We start from the raw sequence: 20,636 nt of genomic DNA, 5'->3' as shown, positions 1-20,636 counted from the left end.
GATAGATAGATAGATAGACGGATTGATAGATAGAATCAGACTGATATAGATAGATAGATAGATAGATAGATAGATAGATAGATAGATAGATAGATAGATAGAATCAGACTGATATAGATAGATAGATAGATAGATAGATAGATAGATAGATAGATAGATAGATAGATAGATAGATAGATAGATAGATAGATAGATAGATAGACGGATTGATAGATAGAATCAGACTGATATAGATAGATAGATAGAGAGAGAGAGAGAGAGAGAGAGAGAGATAGATAGATAGATAGATAGATAGATAGATAGATAGATAGATAGATAGATAGATAGATAGATAGATAGATAGATAGATAGATAGATAGATAGATAGATAGATAGATAGATAGATAGATAGATAGATAGATAGATAGATAGATAGATAGATTCAGGCAGACAGACAGACAGACTTCCAAAAGCACATCACTGTCACGTTGTGGAATCGGACATCCGGAACTGCTGCACCCCCTGCCCTCCACTCCCCCTCTTCCTCTCCTCCCCTCGCTGTCTTTTTTTTTCTTTCTTTCTTCCCACCCAGTCCGTCACTGTCACAGAGTCCAGGTGGCAGATCGCACTGCGGCCGTAGGATGGAGCATCTCATCTCCAGCAGCAGCACATGGCCAGCGGAGCTTGGAGCTGCTGCTGCTGCTGTTGCGCGCCACGGCTGCACTAACTGCTGCTGCTGAAGACACCACCCACCCTCTACAGCGAGAGGAGAGAGGAGACGACACCCTGCGACCCACTCTCCTGGACCTCACACAAACGGATTTATCCATTCGAAACTTTTTACACTTTATCTACACTTTCGTTTTTTTTCTACCCGCAAGAGTGCAGCACAAGTGGTGTTCAATGCGCAACCATGCTCATCATCTCCTCTCGCAGTGCGCTGCTGTCCGTCTACTACCCACAGATTTTCCTCATCCTCACCAGCGGAAGCTACCTGTAGGTTTTTTTGTTGTTGTTGTTGTTTATAATGCACTTCACAATATAAAAAATCACAAGTCCGTTTGATTTTCAGCTCACCTGACACGTGCCTTTGACTGTTCCTTGTGCGCAAAATGGCCAATTACGCACCGGTGAAATAGGAGTCAGATCGAGTTAGAAAGTAAAAAAAACGGTCATTGTTGGGTTTTATGACAAATGTAACGTCTTCCTACACTTTATAATATTACTAACTAATAGCTATATTATGATTTTTATTCGTCGTGGTTGCAGTTGTGCGCATGAGATTATTTTGGAAAAGGGGAAAATATGGAATAATGGATTATCCAGTCAGTCAAAACTTTGGTTGGCTGTGCGTAAATGTATGTCGTTCAATCATTTAAATTTTTATTCCATGACGGAATCTCAGACTACGGGAAGGAGAGACTGCAGACTGTTCCAATTATTAGAGCAGTTATGGCATTTTTTGTGTGTGCCATAAATCGACATTTGGTGGGAATGAAGCCAAAAAGGTATGTCTTCTCGCTGATGTAACCTGCTCTGATGGATTTACGCATTCAGGCAGTGCCACTGGTAGCACCTGGTCAGACAAGTTTTACGCAACACATGGGGGGGGGGGGGGGGGGGGACAAATGATATTGGACAGCCTCGTGGTCTGTCCATAGGAGCGGGAGCAATGTAATGAGCTTTACTATGACATTAAAAGAGCCAGGCCTTCACAAAGGGAATGATTGCTGCACCATACATGCCATGCCTCTCATTCATAACAAGGGCAGGTCCTGGAAACTAAAATAGCTGCGGTGGTTCATGTTTTCTGTAACAGGGGAGGGGAGGGGGGGGGGGTAGAAATGACAGAAATGAACTGGGTTTAGTCCCATTTCTATAATTAACTATTGTTGTCTTTCATGTGTTGCGAAGGTCTGTTCAATTACACATGATGTGATCTGGGAAGAGGGTGAATGATGCAGGGAATGCCTCTACTATATCATCTAATGTGGCCTTGTTATATATATATATGAACATATACATATACATACATATATAGATATATTTCTAGCTGTACCAGTGATAAACTGAAAAATTACATATATAATCAACATATTTGCATAAATATGCATATTTGTCCAGTCCCGTGCAGAGTATTAAAATGTCTATGGTTGACAAAATATTACACAATGATTTAACTATGGACATTATGTTAACAGCCACTTTTTTAATTTTAATGTATTCATAATCTCATCTGTGTATAATTATGTCTTTATATATATATATATATATATATATATATATATATATATATATATATATATATTTATATTTGCTTGACCTTAAAGTTCTCCACCTGTTCTCTATTTTAAGAGTTTGTTTTTATACCACGCTGCAGTACAATGACAATAAAGTCTATTCTATTCTTATCTAATGCGATAAAATATCTTTTATCAATTTACAGCTCCAGTACTTATCATCTAAAATGTCATGAACTTGCAAATTAAATTAAACATTGTGTAAAAACAGCCAAAAAAACTAAATCAAACTGTATGTGCTGAAGGAGGCAGGTGCATTAGTGCATTGTCATCTCTTTTTCCTTGTGTGTCCCTCGCAGGGCACTGTCCTCTGTGGTGGCCCTGGGCGCAAACATCATCTGCAACAAGATACCGGGATTGGCCCCCCGTCAGCGGGCACTCTGTCAGACTCGGCCCGACGCCATCATCGTCATCGGTGAGGGCGCCCAGCTGGGAATCGACGAGTGTCAGTACCAGTTTCGCTACGGCCGATGGAACTGCTCAGCTCTGGGCGAGAGGACGGTCTTTGGACAAGAGCTGAGAGTAGGTCAGTCTGTGTGAAACTCAGATTCTTCACATTTCTTTATGTGGGATGGTAAAAAAAATAAAATACAGCATTACAGTGTAAATATTGGACTAATAAACACTGATAAGCAATGAATATATTTAGATTAAATCAGTAGCTATGATTTGCAAATTGAGAGATTGCAGTGCATGGTCACGCATGGGCCGGCCCACTGTCTGTGAGAATAACACTTTAGTATCATCAGATTTGCCCATCCCTGCTTTAAATTAAAGTATTGTGGGGGAAAACATATTCATGTGTAATCTTTAACTGTAAAGAATTTAAAAAAATATATATATTGTGAAAGAAACTAAGCACTAGAATAAAAATAAGGAGGTTGCCAGAGTCTTAAATGCCAAAGCCTCAGGGAGGAACAAATGGACTACAGGACTGAATACCTGCTGTCATATATATTTCACAGCAGTCAAATCAAACTAGATGAGTCCTGTGTCCCATCGAAAGGTTTACAGCCTTTGTCGGCCGCATTTGGACACCAGTAGATGTCATGCTGTGTTGCCGCATTAGGGCGACGAAGCCTGTCCCAATTAACGGGCTCCTCCAAATGCAGTCTACTTCTACCCTCGTACCCACAACATTGCGCTAAAATTGATCGTACGCTGTCATTTCTGCTAGCATCTTTGCTCCCCTTTTCCCAACAAGAGCGCACGGAACAAGCCGAGCACTGAGTCAAAGTCACCGAAGGTCTTTTTTTTTATGACGGTTTCTCAGTGGTTTACGATCAAAAGCTGAAAGACGGGCAGCGGTGAGGATTGAGATGCAAGGCAGCGATATCAGTCCTGCGTGCATTCCTTTTTGTTCAGCGCAGAAATTTCGCCCCAGGGGCAACGCAGTGTGGAGACAACAGGCTTAAATCAGCAGAGTGAGAACTCATCGGACAAATGGACATTTGTTTATATTCAAACGTCGTAGTTCTTTCAGAAGTCACATACGGTAGCGCCAACGCAGGCTGTAATCTTGGAAAAACGATTTGAAGGTCAAAGTCCAGCTGACAAAGGCTACAGACCAAGACAAGACAAGTGCTGTAGAGCTGCACAATATTGTCAAAATTTCATCACAACGCTTTGAACGTCTACCGATTTGGACACGGCGCAAGACACGGTCGCGTTGCGTTTTCGGTTCTTTTTTTGTTGCGGCGAATTGTGCAGCCCGACCGGCCTCCGTCATCCTGGACACGAGCCTGTCTCCTCATCTGTCTTGCGTTGTCTTCAGAGACCTCCTCCGAATCTCTGCCCCGACTAAGTGGCACGAAAGAGGCTTCGAGATGGGTGGCAAGAGACTTTAAGTGAAGGCATTTGTGTTGAAAAGCCCACATGCAACAACCACAAAGAACTCTCTTGATTTGTTTGAGACACTAAAAAAGTCCAACACAAAAGGATTTGTTAGTGTCCCCCAAAGGAGGTTTAGCCTGTAATTGAAGAGTGGAACATCACATGTGCTTGCAACACACTGTCACAGGCAAAAAGGCAATAGCGTAAATGGAGTGTGAAGACGTTCTTATGAAGAAAGGTCTAAGGCTTATCTGGGCGTGCCATCGACTGAGAGAATTTATAACCGCAATCTGTAAATGCAGAGACGAACACATCTCCCTGGTTTGAGGCCACTTTGTTGACCACTTTATTTCTCACAGAAGCCTGTTTGCTCCGACGTGAACCTCTCATTTAAATTGCATTTCAGTCCGAAATGTTTTGTTGCGGTCTTGCTGTGGGTTTGGATCCATGTTTAATCTAGCAGCTCTGGGAGCAATCACTTTCTACACAGGAGAGGGGCAGGCAGATGTCTGGATCCCTTTATTTCTTTTGTCAAGAGGAAATGTCTCTTTTCTCTTGTGGTGCGCAAAATGAGCACAAAGAGACACTTTGGTCTCAGCTCTCTTCCCCCGCGTCCGCTCCGTGAGCACGGGTTTCGGGGTGAGATTAAAAAGAAAGATTAGACCTCATTAGATCTGTGTAAAAGCTCATTTGAGGCTTGTAAATCACAGTGTCGGATTTACTGGCATCTTTCGCGGGGTTTTTTTTTTTTTCGAAAAACCGGGTTGCCATGCGGGGCATCTCGTGCCGCTTGTGTACCGTTCGCCACTTGGTTTGATTGACCTGCCAGGCTTGTGAACTCATTAAGGACTGAGAAAGAACAGAGAGATTCATTCTAACCACTAATTGAAGTCAGCTCCAGCAGCTGGATGGCAACAATGGAACCCTGCATGCACGGCCGTACAATCAAAACAAATCACAGCACGGGGAGATGGCTGTTTGGCTATTGCATGCGCCTGATGCCTTGAGAAACCCTCCCCATACAATACATCTGAACGGGTCGTGGATTCAGGCTGATGAGAGACGACTTCAGAGTTTGTTATGAGTTATGGACTCGGGGAACCGCAGGCCCGATGGTTTCAGCGGGTGAGTTTGTCAGGTTGGAAGGGAGCCATTAGAATCGCCTCTACCAGAGACGCCATGCATTAATATTCTGGGCTATTGAGAAGAACAAAGGCCCAGCATTATCCTGATTGGAGCGGGAATATCCCGTTACCAATTGTTGTGCCAATAAATTCATTTCCCCCGCCATAAATATAAATGTGTTTATTCTGAAGTTCAAATGGTGACAGACAAAAGCACATCTCAGCAGAAGACCGGCCACAGATTATTTCAACATTTGCCGTAATAGCGGGCGAAGACGCACACAGAGTGACACTCAAGCCGTGTGAGAAATTCCATTGATGAAAAAAACAACGAGACGCTGCAAACGGGCACAAGTGCTGATGCAGGGAAAAGCTCCTGCAGTCGGCCAGCAGATGTCACTTGTGTTTTCTTTACTGCTCTCGCTATAGTTTTCAACTGTGACAGTCGACTGATGCAGACCAGAGATATGGAACAAGACAGAGAAGGAAAAACATCGGGGGTTGTTATGGGATTATAAACATGTGCAAACGAGAGCTGCAATCTGTTACTGGACTGGAATATATTTAAATAAAGGGAAAGTGAGATTAATGTTGTTGAAACTTCCTCAAGTGGTCGATCGAGCAGAGATTTTAGAGAGAATTGTTGTAAAATGGCAGATATTTACTTATGATTTAATATATTAGGTGTCTACGGTTTCATATAAATATATATATATAGTGTACATCATAAAACAAAGCGGTCCTCACCTAATCAACACTCCAAAGTGGTCATTACTATTATTTAAAGGTCCAGTATGTAACATTTATGGGGGTTTATTTATAAACTAGCCATACGTATAGTTGTAGGGCTGCAACAATTAAGTAGATACCAAATTAATCATGAATTATTTTGAGAATGGATTAACTCTTTTGAGGTTTTTTTTTCATGATTAAAACAAGCATAGCGATTTTTTTAGCTTGTTGAATGTGAATATTTGCTGGTTTCTCTGTTGTATGGAGCAAAGAAAACTAAAAAAGTAAGTTGGGTTAAATTTTCATCAAAATACATTTGAGGTACATCTTTTAATGATGCCATACTCTTAACCAATTGTGGATATAACCTCCACACAGTGAGGATGGAAATAATCAATATTACTAGTCAGACATTTGTCACTAGTGGATCACGACTGCTGCGCATTCTGTCCCTGAAACTCTCCCATTTAAGTGCGAACACACAAGGGAACTAAACAAGACAACACTTCCCATGATCCCACGCTGTTTTCTGACATCATCCATCTCACGCTTACACGACTGTTTCGACCGAGAGACCGCCAAAGGAAACGACATACCACGCGTTTAAGCACTGCCTCGACGCAAAGAAAATATGTAGTCACCCCCACACACACTACATTTTGAATATTGTAGTGTACACACTGTTGCATAGGCAAAATATTTCCTCAGCATGTTCTGAGAGCAGAAGTTGTGGCAGATGAAATTTGTACTTTCATGACAGCGTGTTCATCCATCCATCTTCTACCCCTTTATCCTCCACATGAGGGTCACGGGGGGGCACCAATCCCAGCTGACATAGGCAGGGTACACACTGGACAGATCTCCAGTCTATCACAGGGCCACATAGAGATAACAATTCACTATCATACACACACCTTAAGTCAATTTGGAGTGTCCAATTTGCCTAATCCACAAATTTAACACACACACACACGGGGGGGGGGGGGGGACATGCAAACTCTGTGAAGAAAGGCTCTTGTTCTGACCTTGCTTGTGTCTTCTTGCTGCAAAGGCAAGAGTGCTAACCACTACACCAACCGTGTGGCCCCCGACGGCATGTTAATCCATCCGTCCATTCATTTTCTACCGCTTTATCCTCCACATGAGGGTCACAGTGGGTGCTGTGCCAGTCTCAACTGACATAGGGCGATAGGCGGGGTCAAACACCTGGATGGTTCGCCAGTCCATCGCAGGGCCACATATAGACAATTTACACCGGAAACCCAGAGAAAACCCACACTCACGGGTAGAACATGCAAACTCCATGCAGAAACAGCACATACAGTACCAATTTTATTGATATTTTTCAGCTGGGCCTCCTACAACACATCTCTGCTGTGCCCATTCCCTCAAAAACAGCGTGATGATCGTCTTCCACTTATACTTTCCACTACTACTCCTGCAAGGAAAACACTGCATCAGAACTAGAACTTGTGTACATACCCACAGAAAAACTCTCTTTAAATAAGTGAACGCTTGCAGAAGTTCTGATGTTCTCGTCTCTCGTGTGAGTCAAACTCCAGAAATGTTTTCCCCATTGTGCAACCAAGTGGCATCTTTCATTTGATGACCACTGCCTCAATAACGTCCACTTATTTCAAACCCGACATCCCAGTTTATAAAACACTGTTACGTCTCCAGCCAAGAAAACATTGTACAACTGTTTTCACAGGCTGAGAATCGTGCGAGTGCCATAACGGCAAAACCGAGAGACAAGTATGCAGTTCTCGTTAATATGATGGAACTACCGCATTTTTTTTTTGCAGTGATTTTATTATGCGACATATTAGTTGGGAATGCTATTGTTTTCCTGTTGTCTGTATTTATTCAGATTCCTGTCTATTCTCTTTAGGCAGCAGGGAGGCAGCATTTACATACGCCATCACTGCAGCCGGCGTGGCGCACGCAGTGACCACAGCTTGCAGTCAAGGCAACCTGAGCCACTGCGGCTGTGACCGCGAAAAGCAGGGCTACCACGACCAAGAGGAGGGCTGGAAGTGGGGAGGCTGCTCCGCCGACGTCAAGTACGGAGTGGAGTTCTCGAGGCGCTTCGTAGACGCCCGAGAGATCAAGAAAAACGCCCGGCGGCTGATGAATCTGCATAACAATGAGGCGGGACGAAAGGTAACACGGTCCACTGACTGTTTTCACATTAACGTCAAGCTCGCTCCCAATGGAAAACACCTGTCAGTTTTGTCATCTGAAAATGTTTGCATGGCATTATAATATAAATCTGGTTCACAGTCAAACCACAGTGTAACTCCATACGCACATGGTTGCACAAAAGATCTGGTCAGTTTTCTCGGCCTGTCACGCTATTTTGTGGTCTGAGGAAAGGTAAAGTTAATTAGAGACTCCAGTTATGGGGTATAAGTTATTTTCTCCAGGTTTCTGACATTAAGTTGGCGTACTGGTTAGTGTGCTGAAAGTTTGACGTGCCTGCAGAAAACCCAGCTTACGAACACAGGCTGATTTTAAAGCTGCAGTGTGAAACCTTTGGTGACTTTTGTTGTTGTTATTCTGGCTCCGTTACATCTTCATAAACACAAACCATGCGTCCTTCGTCTGTAAACATCTGGTGTTCGTACGTTCATTTCGTCCGTCATTGTGCGCCAAGCGGGGGAGCTTGCGATGAAGAACGAAATGAAGCAATACCACCGTAAATCGCGGGGGCAGTATAGAGTCCATACTCCAATCAGAAAGTCAGAAAAATGACGAAGAAGAAGCAACCTACAGTTGCAGTGAAACAACCATAAAACAGCAACAAGTCATTTCCTTACATTCAGAGGTCTAACATTCCACTACCACGAAATCCACACACGTTTCAGTCTATATTTACAATAAAAAACAAGCCCCTTTAATGGTCGTCATGTTGATGCCTGCAACTTTGTGCTCAGCACTCCCCTCTAGAGGAAGTACTGTGTAAACGAACGTCCATACCAACACAAAAAGAGGTCTGTAGAGTAGTGACAGAGATAACGTTTGGGACCGATGGACCAGAAGGAGTATACTTGGGCCTCCAACTTGTTTGCAGCAGTCTCCCTTTACTAGCGCAATCTTGCTAATGCTTCCCGCCCGACACGAAACGTATCACTTCCTGCGTGCATCGCAGCAATGTTGCCGAGCGACACAAGATCTAAACACTGCTATACTGAGAAACAACGATAGGGCTTTCACACCGGCAGGGCTCCGCGCCGGTTTTCGGTTCCCGCACCCAATTTGAACCGGCCGCCGCATTCAGACCGAAAAAACAGACAGGTTCGGAACCAGAAAAGTTACTTCTCGAGGGAACTTATTCCCTGCTAACCATGACATCACCAGTGGGGCGTGTCATATTCTGGATTGCGAAGACAAGCGGAAAGTAGAGGAAGTATTGAGATTTTGCCGGTGTTTACTTTCGCTTAAATAACGCAGATTAAAGTCCTCTCACTTTGGTTAATATTTATCTACACTCTTAGAAATAAAAGTGCTAAGTAGAACCATATAAGGTTCTTCGGCTTATCCTCATAGGAGAACCCTTTTTGGCTCCAGGTAGAACCTTTATATAACCTTTAGGAGGGTTCCACCAAGAACCCTTTTAAAACCCTTTATTCAGGAAAGGGTTCTCTGGATCAAAATGGTTCTTACTGGAACAATTAGTGAAACCTTTTTCTCTTCGGGAAAGGGTTTTTCAGAATCAAATGGTTCCAGGTAGAATCTCAGCCCTTTTAGAAGGACAATTTTGGAACCCTTATTTCTAAGAGTGTAGTGTGAACACAGGGTGGTTTGCCAGAAAGCACCAAGGTTCTGAGGCTCCAGAACGGAACCAGAGCCAGAACTGGAACTGTGTCCTTCTGAAAGCCATAAGATAGAGTCATATGGAGAACCAGACATCTTCAAGTTACGCATGCACTAGAGTTTTATGGCTACGAGATTGCATTTGATCTTTTATATAATTTAGGCTTAACGGACAAGCGGACATTTTGACTTTTGAAGTGGAAGCTTAGCATGAAAATGAATAACAGAGTCTCTTTTACTGAGCTAACCTGTACTGTCTGTATCTGTGTTTAGATCCTCGAGGAGAGGATGAAGCTCGAGTGCAAGTGTCACGGCGTCTCTGGCTCGTGCACCACCAAGACGTGCTGGATCACTCTGCCAAAGTTCAGAGAGATCGGCTACCTGCTGAAGGAACGCTACAGCGAAGCGGTTCAAGTGGAGCCCGTGCGGGCTTCTCGGCTCCGCCAGCCTTCCTTCTTGCGTCTCAAAGAGGCTCGCGGCTACCAGAAGCCCACGGACACAGAACTGGTCTACCTGGAGCGCTCGCCCAACTACTGTGAGGAGGACACGGCTACAGGGAGCACGGGGACGAGAGGCAGGCTGTGCAACGGCACCTCCACCCACACGGACAGCTGTAACGTGATGTGCTGCGGCCGGGGTTACAACACGCACCATTACACGCGCGTCTGGCAGTGCAACTGCAAGTTCCACTGGTGCTGTTTTGTGAAGTGCAACACCTGCAGTGAGAAGTCCGAGGTTTTCACCTGCAAGTAGGGAACAAGCAAGTATGGACAGGAGGAGGGGGGGAAACTGGCAGAACTGGACAGAAGGTATGAGGATAATATGATAAATAAAAAAGTGGACTTTGAAGTATTTATTCAACATTTTGCACATTGTGACAGCCTATTTGGAAATCTTTAAAGAACAGAAAGTTGGCCGTGGAATGGAACAAAAGGTCTGGAGAGTTATGAGGAAAAACAGTCACTCTGCATCTCGGAAAAACATGTTAGACGGTACGACTAACTAAACTGCGACGTGACGCAAAACAAGTTGCAGGCGAAAGGGATCTGGGAGCTTACACGTGATAAGACATTACGCACCAAAGAGGGGAAAAGCGGCAAAATACGGTTGGATCACGACAGGACTGGATACATGCTAAGTGGAGACAAAGTGCTTTGGACTGCCATGAAAGACGAGAGGCTCCTGTTGAACGTTTTTCACTGTACACTCACACTGTATTCTGTTTGAACACTGAAAATAATAAAGGAAACGAATTATTTATGTAACAGTATCAAAACTTTCAGTCTTAAAGGATGGATAGCAAATTCAATTGCTCTCACTTTGTAACAGGTCTAGGTCACATTTTTACTCACTTTACAGCGTTTTCTTTCATCCACATTATCAGTGGTCAGTGACGTACATATTATTTTTCTTTTGCACTCACATAGTCTTCCTTTCTTTTCATTGGATATTACTAATTAGGGGGGCTGGTGCTATCGGTGCTGTGCTAAATCTCTCTCTCATGGACATATTCCCACCAGGGGCCAGACCCTTTGTTACACCAAGAGCCAAAGAGGCAGAAACCACTGACATGCTATTTAAAGTATCCAACTTGTCAGTTTCAGCAGCACTTAAACTCCTGACTGTGTTCATTGTTTTGTTTTTGGAGGGCTCTTGACTTCTGAGAAAAGCATGTAAGCCTCAGTGGAACTCCATAGAGGTGCAATCAGGTTCAGATGCATCCAACATTCCCACGAACGGCGGAGACGTGGAATTCCACAGCGTGGCCTCTGCTTACACAAGGCCTTCCAGCGCGGTTTAGGCCTGCCTGGGTGGATGGCATGTGCCATAACCACACTGAAAGGGGTACGAGAGCATCAAAGGCCTTTAAAGTTATTTTTGGAAAGCACCCTTAATGTATTCAGAAATGTTTATTTAGGCTTTATATAACTTACAAAACAATTTGAAGAGTATATTTTTATATGAGGAACGTGGCACTTTATGTCATTTATAGGTGGGAAACAAAGTCGCAATTATTTACCAGTGTTTTCTTATGTCATTGTATGCAGATTTGAGAGCTATAAATTATTTGGAATGTATGTCTTTGCTCAAAAACGTGTAAATACTCATTGTGTTCTATCCAAGTAGCCCAGATTGTCCATTTCAGTCTGATCTTTCACAAACTCAGTGGGAATCAGGTGATCTGGTGGACGCAGTTGAATGAGAAAATAGTACATTGGAATTTAGATAATTGAGATTTCAGTGTTTCCATTTGTTTTAATTGTTCTTTGAGTAACACGGAGCAACTCGATGCTTCCAAAAAGTGTAGCTATTAGATGAAATACAGCTAATTATCAAAGTTAATTGTTGTGCGGCTTTAACAAAGTCTGCATCACTCACAGACATGGACAATTTTGTTTTTCTTTTTTTTTATCAATAAAATCTGAGTATCCTTTTCATGCCTCTTGAATTTTATGTCAAATCTGGCCTTTATTGGCTTCATTAAAATCATTACAAAAAAAACTGTTTGTCACATACAATTCTTTATTAGGCATTAAATAAACAGATCATTTGACTGAAACTTGAAAATGACTCTTCGTTTTTTTTTACCCTGAAGAAGTATTTTTGCTTTAAATGGTAATTTATCAAACCAGAAGGCACAAAGACAAGAACTAAAGAATAAAACGCTGATGTGGGAAACAAGAATTTATAATCTCCACTGCTGTGGTGCTAATGTGTTAGGAGGTGAACAGACGACCGTGGTCATGCCACCTCATTCAGCACGGCTGACTCACACAGCCTCTTTCCTGTGGGCCTGAAAAGCATTGCAGCTGGCCAGTCGAGCGCGAGTAACAGCTGTTTTGTTAGCCGCCTGAAATCCTAGGGACCGGAACCCCATAAGCTCCCTCCACTATGCCGGCGGATTGAGGGGAGAGTCGAGTCGATTGTTTCAATACATTTTGTCATTAAAAATCAGAGGCAGAGCAAACAGGGTGGAGCAGGGTGTGGACAGGACTGAAAAGCACTGCATTGTTGAAGTGTCAGGATTATTCAGCTTATCCAGCGACAGCAGGAGCAGAGAGGGATGTCATTCTGCAGACTAATGCTTCTGCTCTGGTTCACTACTCACTCACTCATTAATTCATGCACTCGCTCTCCGGACGCACACTTTTAGTATACTCTCATCTATCGATTAATGACCCACGGTCACTTACAGTAAGCAGCACGCACACACACACACACACACACAAAGCTACAGCTAAATAGGAAGGATTGTAAACACTATATCGTAGAAAAGTCTTTGCACTCAAGTAAAATATAAATAAACCATGCTCAAAGAGGAGAGAGGCAGTCAAAACTCAGTGTGCCGAGTTTAAAGACGGTTAGTGATTGTTGATGCATGCCATCAGTGCTAGTTATCTACACAGGATTGAAGCAGGATAGAGTTAGAAGTGATGAAGATGAAGGATAAGTTTCACTATGGTGAGTATAAAACTCATTCTTGGAATAACGGCAGCATTACACCTCTCAGTGTACAGCCTTAAGACCTTAATACTAACAGCGTTGCAAAAGCAAGCAGAGACACAGTGATTACCTCACACTTTATACCGAGCGTTGTTTAAATGACTGTGCATTACATGCATAGTTTAATCGTTATTGCATTCTGCACTTTGGCCCTTAGATTATAATATCACTAATGACTATTACTAAGATCTGAGGATATTTGAAGCATCTGGAAGAGGAAAATAAGTGTTTGTTCCTCTGGCAAAGACGGCACAGTTTAATAAGGTAAGGTAGTAAGGAGGTTGATGTTTCATGTTTTCACATCATGTTTTGTTTTTTTTGGTCCTTCTCTGTTTCACAGCTGCTGCAGAAGTCACTACAGGCCTGGAATTAAACTACCAACCTCCGGTGGTAGCACCGAAAAGGGAAAAGCCAAGATACTGTGGTGCTCTTTGCTTTTGGATGAAACCACAAAGCACCAGTTTTTTGTTTGCCTGTACTTTTGTGAGTCAAGTATTCCGATAGGTCTATCTGAGCAGCATAAGTTACATTACAATAGTTGAAAAGTATTATATATATATCTTATTTAAAAAGTATTACTTAGTTTACTATATTTGTGATGTAGCGGCCATTTTTCCACCCTGTTTGATAAAGGAAGAGACATTTACCTGCAGACGAAGCTTAATACTGTATGTACGTGTTAACATTAGAGTACATGTTCACACAAGAAGGCGCACATGTACTTTATTCCCTTCTCAACAATTGAAAACCTGCTAGTGGGTTGAGGATCTCACTTTCTCCCGGCTGCATCTCCAAGGTGTCTTATGAGTCTTTCCTCACAGTTTTCAGCAGCAAGCTTCCGTCTCGTTCCTCCACCAGGAAACCCAGTTCTCTGAGAGCAGAGTAGTCGGCGGGGCCGCGGCGTTCCAGCTCGGCCACCAGCTGCTGGTTCTGCTGGTTGTTTTCCAGGAGGTTCCTGATGGCAAAGATGGACCACTGGCTGATGACTGGAGGCCTTGAATTAAGGACAGCAACATCAGAAATTCACAGAAATAGCTGCTCATTCACTTTGTATGTGATGCCTAATTGCACTGCAGCTGCTTTGCATATACCTAAGGTTGCAGAGTGTGCATAAGAAGCAAATGTAAAAGATGTAATTCAGAGCAAGAAGGTGATCCAGGCAGTTCAAACGAAAAAAAAAAAACAAGAACGGAAGTTATTAAAAAGCCTTCTAATTCAACTTAAGAAGAGCCAACATGTTTCACCCAGCAGCCTTTTTCAGGGCTACATTCAAATCACACTGGCACCAGCTTTGGAAGACTGCTGGAGAGGTAAGACAGCCTGGCACAGCACCCATGTTTCAGCAAACTAAAACTACTGGGAACTAGGAATAAGAATGATGGAATGACATGGTGTCAGTGTACCTAATAAACCGCTACCAGGAGTCCTATTCAGTCACTCCCTGTGCAAACAGATCACATCTAATTCAACAAGTGTTACAATGAAAGATAAAAGGACAACAATGACATGAAGGAAAAACTGTGAGGGTACACTAAAGCTACAGTACGTACATATGAACACAGACGTGATCACACAAAGGATACACGGGTTGTTGCTGTCTATGTTGCAGTTGTCCAAGATGAGAGGAATGCCCTCCAGTTCTCTCACCTGAAGAAAAACAAATGTATTGAAACGTCAGAGAAATTACTTCTGGAAGTGGTGACATTTTGAAAAATGGCTCAGTTTTGGCATAAATAAAGTTTCTGACTGACTGACTGTCGATCTATCTAAACATCTATCTGTACTGGCTTAATAAAAACTCATTATAGTATTTGAATCCAATGACCCAAAGTAAATATCCTAAAAGTCTACATTTTGAGACTTTTTTCAACGCAACAGTCAAAAAGTATCAAATGCAGCGATAGCTTTTTGCTTTCGCTGCTTCCTGTGGTCTGACAAAACAAAGAAAAATAATGACAGAAAAATAAAAGAGCAGAGGTCTCATCAGTACCCTTTAAATCTCCCATAGTAACATTTCAGTAAATGGAGCATTTGGTCTCACCAGCAATCGTTGTTTGAAGAAAAAACAATGGGCAAGCTCATTATGGAAGGAAATGCATTCAACCCAAGTCTCCCTGTCCTCAGCTGAGCCTCACGTCCACACTAAAGCAACAGTGTGGTTGTGGGTTCGAGTCTGTGACTGTCACAACACGGTGCTCTGCTCTGTGTCATTTTGTTTCATCCTATCAGCTTAATTTGTTGCCGTCTTTGATTACTATTGCCCTCCTCTCACCATGGTGGTTAACTTTCAAATGCACCTGTAGGAGCTCCAGAGCACCACCAAGCTGCTGAGCTTTAGAAAATGGAGTTACTGACTATCGAAGCCACTTTGAGAGATCGTCTGAAGTTGTTCTTTCAGTATTATGTCCAAATTCATGAAGAGATGAATGACAAGTGACTGGGCCCTGACTTCCACTCAGTGCATGTAGTTCAGTGCTTTGCATGCACATCTTGAATTTCTCCCAAAGGTGAAGAGAATGACATTTGGTTTACTGGAAGAGATCTTAGTGAAAACAGATATGGGGCGATTTCTGACCACTGACAGACCACAGATCAGCATCCATAAATATTATAGAGAGGCCAACTGAGGGTGGCCATCCCACAAGCATTCCACAAATCTGTTTCTATTAAGTAGGACTGAGTCTATAATGGGCCATAGATAGAGGCCAACTCCTCCCCATCCACATCATTATTTATCTCTTTTTTTATGTTAATAGTGAGACGCTGACAGATGGAGACAACGTGATAAAATCATGACGGAGGGAATGTTTCATATTTCAGCGCAAAACCAAGCTGTTGTGTTGAAAGAACTCGTAAGCTTGCAGTCGCAAGAACACTCGGCCTCACGCTCCATTAGATATACACTTTGTGCACTCCTCGCTTATTCTCAGCCCTAGGGAAATAACGTGGTTTGATACAACAGTACATTACTAGAACCTGCACTCTGAAAAAGATTATTATTACCTCCACCAAGGAGATTATGTTTTCATTGCAGTCCGTCTGTCTGTCTGAAGGATTTGTCAAAAACCAAATGGATTTCTACGAAATGCAGTTGGATGATGGGTGGAGCGTGACCATTGAATTCTGGAGTGGATCCGGATAAACAGGCGGATCCAAGATTTTTTTCCCCTACATTTAAAATGGTGATTCAGGGTGTTGGCCTTGTCAGACGTCTGTGCTCGTCAAGAGTTCTTCTTGTTTAGTGCAGAGGTACGTACTTCCGTCAAAGCAATACCAGGAGGGCCTCCCTGACCTCTTATTGTCTTCATGATAATTGTGCTTTAATGAAGAAATTACTCTTAAGGACCTATATATATATAATTAAGTTCTGTCAAATAAATCCTTCCTGTCAGAGTTATAATACATCTTAAACTGAAAACTGCCTCATTACTAAATTACTGAGTATAATCTATAAAGTGTCAGAAAACCCTGGTTTATACCGTATAATGAGAAACTGTGCCTCCTGAGAGCAGTATGGATTCGATATGGCTATGTTCAACTTAAGCATATTCATTTGCAACTTCTCATATTACCCTATCATTTTACAACTGAGTTGTATAAATAATGACTTGATCTATACATTTGCATTTTTGTCAATCGGTCAATTCAACATACCTTGTTCTGGTTGTTAGTGTTGCTGTGACAGAGGTTTCCTATCAGCCGGACGAGGTGGGCCTTGAAGCTGACAACGGGGGAATGTGAGGAAGAGTCTCCATCGCCACTTAAGGAGGAGAAGTTCTGAGCAGAGCTGAAAATATTCTTACTGGCCTTCCCTACGGCGTGCACCTGCTGAAGGAGCTCTTGGGGGGAAAGCAGAGGGTGAGGAAATGGTGGAAAAGACACTTAAATTGCCAAAGGTAAAATATGAGCTTATGTGTGTTTGTTCACTGTATGATTTAATGAGAATCTGGAGAGTCGGTGAGTGCGTTTTCATTTACCAACGGTGGACACTAGAAGGTCGGGGTGGTCCTGTAGGAACATGAACTGCCTGTGGTCTGAAGTCATCTCACACAAAACATCCAGCAGACTGATCACCGTCAGTGCCTCCTGCAGGACCTTCAGGGGATTACAACCAGCAGGTGTCATTCAAAAAAGAAAGCATGAGCAATATAATGCTGTTTAGAAAGCATGCTCTTTGCTAGTGGATGTTTGTCTATGACCTATGAAAAAGCAAGAACATTAGCTATATTAAAAAAAACAATATATATATATATATATATATATATATATATATCGTGCTTAACATACTGTAAAAGTCCAGTGTGTAATAATTAGAAGAGTTCAAGCCTTTTACAGGCATTTTAGAGCTCCACCATGTGCCAAAATATTTTAGAGCAGAAGCTCTACAAAGAAAGAATTACTCCACCCACATTTACCCAAAAAATAACAACAAAGAAAGAGTACTGGTTTGCCATGCCATAGTCTCCTGATGGTGTGAGTGGAGGAGTTCTCTGTGCAGTCTCTACATTCAGATTTCATAAATTCTTTCACACTGGACCTTTAAATCAGACAGTAAACCTGTTTGAATGACTTCCTGTACCTCTTCACTTGAAGTAGAACCAGTGGCAAGTGTAAGCACAGCTCCACAGCCGTCTTTGAAGCAATTTGCCAGAAAACGAGCCACATTGGGTGGGATTCCACACTCCTCTGGGTCTTCCTCTCTTAGCTGAGCAAAGAGCAGCTCTAGCAATGTAACCCTGAAAATCACAAATATGCAAGACACATGCATTGGGCACATTTTTGAGCTTCTGATAGTGACATTTTTTGCCTTTTTCACTGGTTATTTTGCAGAAACAGAAACCACTAACATCACAGATCTGGATTCAGAAACGTTCTCTAGTAGAGAAATAAAAAGACTGTCTCTTAGCACGTCAGTTTCAGTGATAAATATCTTCATCTTCCTGCTGCTGTATGCAACTGTAGTAAAAGTAATGTACCTTTCATGGTGAGACATCCTTGAGTACATGTTCTCCACGAGAGTTGAAGATTTGAGGAAATGTTGAGTTGCAATGATAACCCTGTAAATTCATATAAATACCACATTAACACTCACCTAGTGATAGAAAATAAACAGAAGTTATAACTCTTTAAATAAACTAATAACAGCTTTATACACATACACACTTACGTCCAATCCAGGTCAGGCTGAGTTCTGCAGAGCTCCATCACTCTGAGAGCCAGCGGAATGTTCTCGGACTCAGAAAGCTCTTCCACCTTGGCTTCATCCAGACATGTGTGGAGAACCATAGAGGTGTAGTTCACTGTCTTCTCATCATCCACACTGAGCAGGTGCCTGCTCACACATGTTTGACTTCACTTATTACAAAAGTAAAAATTATTAATCAAGAATGAAATCACAATGGCTTTATAATTCTAATTTCTGTCATTGCTGTGTGAAATAGTGTTGGTTTTCTGTCTCACACAACTTACAGGAGAAGATCTGGAAAGCTCAGCTGCCAAATGTCATCTTTACACATTTGGTTTCCCACAGCTAAATTACCAAGGAACTGGATCCCACAACGCAGAGCTGGACAACATGGGAAAATTCAAATAAACAAGTTAATATTAATATTGTTTATTCAAGATTATGTTTCTTTTTCTTCGGATCGATAACTTCCAAACTTAGGACTTACTTTCAAATATGCCATCTCTGCTTTCCAAACTTGCGGTGTGAAGGAAACTCAGAAGTGTAACTGACACATCAAGGTAACCAAGATTCCTATATGAGAGAATTTGATCATTTTGAGTTAAGTCTATATTTATTTGCTTCTTTGCTTATTTCTTTGGTCAGATAAGTGATCGACAGGTTGGCATAAAAAAGGTCAATACATATAATGCAATGTTATACAATAGCACTGTAAAAAAAAAAAAAAAAAAAGAGGAATGTTTATCTTGCTGAGACTGTGTGAAACAAATCGAAAACATTTCTACAGTGAATTTTTGGAAAGACTGTACAGCTGAAAGACAACCCTGCAGCTGGATACCAGTATCTGTGGTCACCTGAGCAGGCTCTGGTTGCGTGTGCTCTGAACACAGGAGTTCCTCTGTGCTCTGAAGCATTCAGCAGCCAGCTGCAGTTGCAGGTTCACAGAATGCAGGTCCTCGTCGGGTCCTCTGGCAGCCTGCAGCTCATCACTGAGCCTGGTCAGGACCTGCAGCAGCTGAGAGAACACCTGCTCCTCCACAGCCTCCCTGACAACACACAAGATGACCAACAAAAAGACAACAATTATCATTCTGTGCAATACTTTCTAAACTGATAGTCAAACCACAGTTATCAGTAGGACTGCAACAAAATATTATTTTCACAATTAATCGATTAGCTGAGTCCACACAACATCAGTAACAGTACAACAACAATATGGTTATATATACACAACAACAAGAACAAAAGGTTGGTCACAGACACTGTTGGGAATATGGCAAATACAGGGGTATATCAGGAAATTAACATATACAAAGTTCACTTATCCCAGAATTATCCCAGAAACAATGAGAAATGTGTGGGACATAAGAGTATTAGAGGACGAATTTCAATGTCATGATGTGTAAATACGAGCATTTTCATTTAAAGCTATCACTCTGATGGCAGCCAATCAGCCAATAGTAGCTACATTTCATTACCAAGCTATTACCTAGATATTATTACTTTGGAAATAACATGTGATATTATCTCCAGACTATTACCAAGCTGGATACTACATTATAAATAAGTAGAATAGTTATCATACAAAAGTTACATTTAAAAAAATAGTGCTGTTTTCAGTAATAGCAGTGACAGGAGCATCATTAATTGATGTTGGTTCCACCTGTGCTTTTTTTGTGCTATGACTTAGCAAAATGTACCCTGTGAATGTAAATATGGACATTTAATATGTAAGAGCAGCCTCGTTACAGCCACGTCACGGAATAAAGTTACAAAACTATATGTGTTGATACAAAACATTTCGGTTTAAGAATTGTATGTATAAATAGGAATCACTGAATAACGGTAAACAATGACCGCGGCGTGACAGTGCGTAGTTAACGGTGGTTGCACTTCATGCTAGTTTAGCCAACAAGCTAACAACTACAGTTTCCGTGAAAGACTGCGGTAAATGACGCTGTGTCCGCACCTGTAGTCCTTGTCCCGTAACGCAGTCGTAAATGTTTTCAGAGCCTGCAGGTGCTCGGGGCGGGGGTTTTCATTCAAAACGCCAGCGATAGACGCCGACATGTCCAGGTTGCTGTTGATGAGAGCCGCCATGTTTAGCTGTCCTCATTGAGTGTGGGGGACTGGGGGTGGGACATCCGGCGCAATCTGCGCCAT

General features: G+C 42.3%; 3 protein-coding genes across 3 annotated transcripts in view; 2 read left to right on the top strand and 1 right to left on the bottom strand.

Annotated features, from left to right (window-relative positions):
- The window catches only part of cdkn1d (cyclin-dependent kinase inhibitor 1D), a 297,559-nt gene that overhangs the window by 206,506 nt on the left and 70,417 nt on the right, over nucleotides 1-20,636 (top strand). The window lies entirely within an intron of this gene.
- Nucleotides 884-10,537, top strand: wnt7ba (wingless-type MMTV integration site family, member 7Ba; the record flags this gene model as incomplete). The annotated part of the gene is made up of 4 exons (XM_083907220.1): nucleotides 884-975; nucleotides 2,579-2,809; nucleotides 7,864-8,131; nucleotides 10,058-10,537. The coding sequence occupies exons 1-4, from the start codon at nucleotides 893-895 to the stop codon at nucleotides 10,535-10,537; spliced, it is 1,062 nt and encodes a 353-aa protein (XP_083763346.1). The 5' UTR covers nucleotides 884-892.
- Nucleotides 13,619-20,574, bottom strand: atxn10 (ataxin 10). Its single transcript, XM_083907134.1, has 11 exons — nucleotides 20,443-20,574; nucleotides 19,328-19,519; nucleotides 18,961-19,046; nucleotides 18,758-18,854; nucleotides 18,456-18,620; nucleotides 18,265-18,345; nucleotides 17,868-18,024; nucleotides 17,266-17,383; nucleotides 16,943-17,127; nucleotides 14,872-14,935; nucleotides 13,619-14,274 (listed from the first exon to the last, which is right to left on the bottom strand). Exons 1-11 carry the CDS (start codon nucleotides 20,571-20,573, stop codon nucleotides 14,090-14,092), a joined length of 1,461 nt encoding a protein of 486 aa, XP_083763260.1. The 5' UTR covers nucleotide 20,574; the 3' UTR covers nucleotides 13,619-14,089.

Source organism: Microchirus variegatus (genome assembly GCF_963457635.1).
Source record: "Microchirus variegatus genome assembly, chromosome: 20".
Classification (NCBI taxonomy): Eukaryota; Metazoa; Chordata; class Actinopteri; order Pleuronectiformes; family Soleidae; genus Microchirus; species Microchirus variegatus.
Note: the sequence above shows the minus strand (reverse complement) of the source record. Positions and strands in the feature narration are given on the sequence as shown.